At 55.0% G+C, this 2723-nt stretch overlaps 1 protein-coding gene across 1 annotated transcript; it reads left to right on the top strand.

Moving 5' to 3' along the window:
• Window positions 1-611: 611 nt before the first annotated feature.
• LOC119281341 lies at window positions 612-1572 on the top strand. Its single transcript, XM_037561869.1, has one exon. The coding sequence runs from the start codon at window positions 747-749 to the stop codon at window positions 1461-1463; it is 717 nt and encodes a 238-aa protein (XP_037417766.1). The 5' UTR covers window positions 612-746; the 3' UTR covers window positions 1464-1572.
• The last annotated feature ends 1151 nt before the right edge of the window (window positions 1573-2723 follow it).

Genomic DNA, 2723 nt, shown 5'->3' with positions numbered 1-2723 from the left:
TTGAGGAAGAAAAAAAGGATGAAGCTAAAAAGAAGATCCTACAAAAGGAAGAAATATCTTATCCAACTCCAGTTTTTGGGAACAAGATCATCATGAAGTTAGAAGGTACTACCTCCGTCCGGGATTATTAGGCCCCTTCTATTTTGGACTGAAGTTTAACCAAAGATTTAATTAAACAAATGTAAATTATATGTCACAAAAATTATACTGCCGAAAACCTCTTTCGAATACAAATCCAAAAATATACTTTTTATGGCATATACTTTATATTTTGTTAGTCAAATAGATAGTCAAACTTTGACTCAAAATACGAGGGGGGCTAATAAACCCGGACGGAGGGAGTATGAGCTAGCCAAGACATGAATTCTGCAGAAAATTTGCTCTTGATCTTTATTGCTAGAAGCTTAAGTTGCATTTTGAGAGTGAATCTCCAAAACTTTACTGCCCATTGCCGCTGCCTATAATCACATCAAAGAATTACCAATTTCGAAAAATTATGAAACACTACCTACCAAACACTTGAATGGTTTTTTTGAATATTTTGAAGGCTCCCTATATACTCCTGATACTTCCGCAGCGTCTATCTTCACGCTTCCCTAAACCCACTGGCACAGCACAGGCGTACCCACACTCTCTCCTCTCACTTCCCAACCCAAACCTCTGCACCTCTCCCTCCAAACCGAATCAAACACAAGCATCCAAAGAGCCGCTGCCGCCCACGCACTCTCTTCGCCTAGCCGCTCTCCATGGCAGCCGCCGCCGCCCCCGATGCCGGAGAGTGGTCCGCCGCTGCGCGGCTCCGCCTCGTGTGGCGCGTCGTGCGGGCGGCCGAGCTCCTAGCCCTGGCCTTCGTCCTTTCCCGCTCCTTCCCCAGCCTCCCCTACGCCGCGTCTGCGGCCTCCTCTGCCCTCCGCCTCGCCGCCTCACTCCTCCTCCAACCGCGCTCCATCTTCGTCATCGCCAACGCCATCGTGTTCCTCCTCTACGTCTTCTCGCGCCGCGACCCGTCGCCATCTTCCTCTGCCTCCTACCAGGACGCCCAGGACCAGTTCCTTTCCTTCACCGCCACACCGCTGCTGTCGCCATCGACCACCGAGGCGTCGGCTCTGGCGCCCGAGACGGACGCGGTGTTCGAGGACAAGCAGGCGGTGCACGTGACGGTGCGCGCCCCGCGTCGGAGCAGATCGGAGAAAATCGGCGGCGGAAAACATGGCGGGAGGAGGAGGGCGGGATCGCCGGACATGCGTCGGTCCGATTCGGAGAACGGGCGGCGGCGTCGGTCGACGTCGTCGGCGGCCCCAGAGGAATGCGGTGCGGAGGACGAGAAGGAGGAGTTCCGGAGGGCAGTCGAGGCGTTCATCGCCAAGCAGCAGACGCGGTTTCACCGCGAGGAGTCCTTTGTCTTGGTCGACGGCGCCGGCGTCGGAGACGATGCTCAGGCGATCACCGTAGCTGTGAAGTGACGAGGGAGTTGGCAACAGTGAGCGCGGGGAGGGTGACGAGTGTGAAAGGATGGATCGGTGTGCAAAGAATTTGTTGGTGCCTTGTTTAGTGTACAAGTTTTGCCTTTTTGCTTCTTGTCTTTCTAGCATCTCAATATGTTTCTTTTCTCCACTTGCTTTCGGGGCGTCTGTGATTGACTGATAGCTACCGCCGATCGATGGACTAAATTACTCAATTTTAGACCTCCGTCGCTATATGGTGTCGGCCCACGACTCTCGTGCATCTCTGTCTCTTAATTTATGACGCACGTACGAATTGGATGTTTATATTGGATTTTTATATGCTATACAGGAGTCGAATTACTTCCCGCGTAAAATGCATATTATCGTTGCCACGCGCATGACACACCGAATGCGTCAAACTCCAACGCGTGACCGCATTTGGTCCGTTTGTGTACTGGTTTGAAACGGACAAAAATCATGGCTCAAAGTGTCGACACAAACGGATGGATGTTCTTCTCAGACCCGTTTTTGGTCTAAATTGGGCCGCGTTTGCGTCAGAACTGACAAGGTGCGGAAGCGCGGGACGCACACCCTTCTCCTTCTCCCGACCCACTTGTCGGAGGCACAACATTCTCGTTTTCCTCATTTCCTCCCAAAAACCCTCCCGCCCTCTCCTGCCATGGCCACCACCCCAAACGTCGCCGCTACCGCCATCCCAGCCACCACCGACGCCAATCCCGTGGCCTCGAAGAAGAAGAAACCCAAGAAGATGCTCACGTCAGCGCAGCTCACCCGAGAAAAGGCGAAGAGGGCAGGCCGGAGGGCCATTGATGCGGAGAGGAAGGTCGTCGCCCAGCCGCCGTTCACGTCGCCGCCGCGCAACACAAGGCCACCATTGATGATAACGAGGCCCTCGTCGCCAAGACCACATAGACAGCGACACACAATGCCCTCCTCCTGCTAGGCTTCAACCAACCCACACCGACCATTACCGCCGCCGCCATGGCCGAGGCGAGCACGTGGTCGTTGGCCGTTCACCGTTAGGGGCAGTTGCCGAGCTTCTCCACAACACCGCAGACCGGCGAACTCCATCCATCGCACGGCCATCGTGCGACCTGCTTCTCCACGTCGCCGGATGGCAGCGTGATCGTGCTGGCCACACCCGCTCCCACAGCCAGCATCGACCTTAACGGCACACCTCAGTCTGGCGTCGACCCGTCGGCCACTAGGATGCAACAGAAGCGGCCGCGAGCGATCCCTATGGCGAACCTGCCCGGC

This window comes from Triticum dicoccoides, chromosome 3B, assembly GCF_002162155.2.
Source record: "Triticum dicoccoides isolate Atlit2015 ecotype Zavitan chromosome 3B, WEW_v2.0, whole genome shotgun sequence".
Classification (NCBI taxonomy): Eukaryota; Viridiplantae; Streptophyta; class Magnoliopsida; order Poales; family Poaceae; genus Triticum; species Triticum dicoccoides.
The sequence above is the reverse complement of the archived record's forward strand: the minus strand, read 5'-3'. Positions and strand labels throughout refer to the sequence as shown.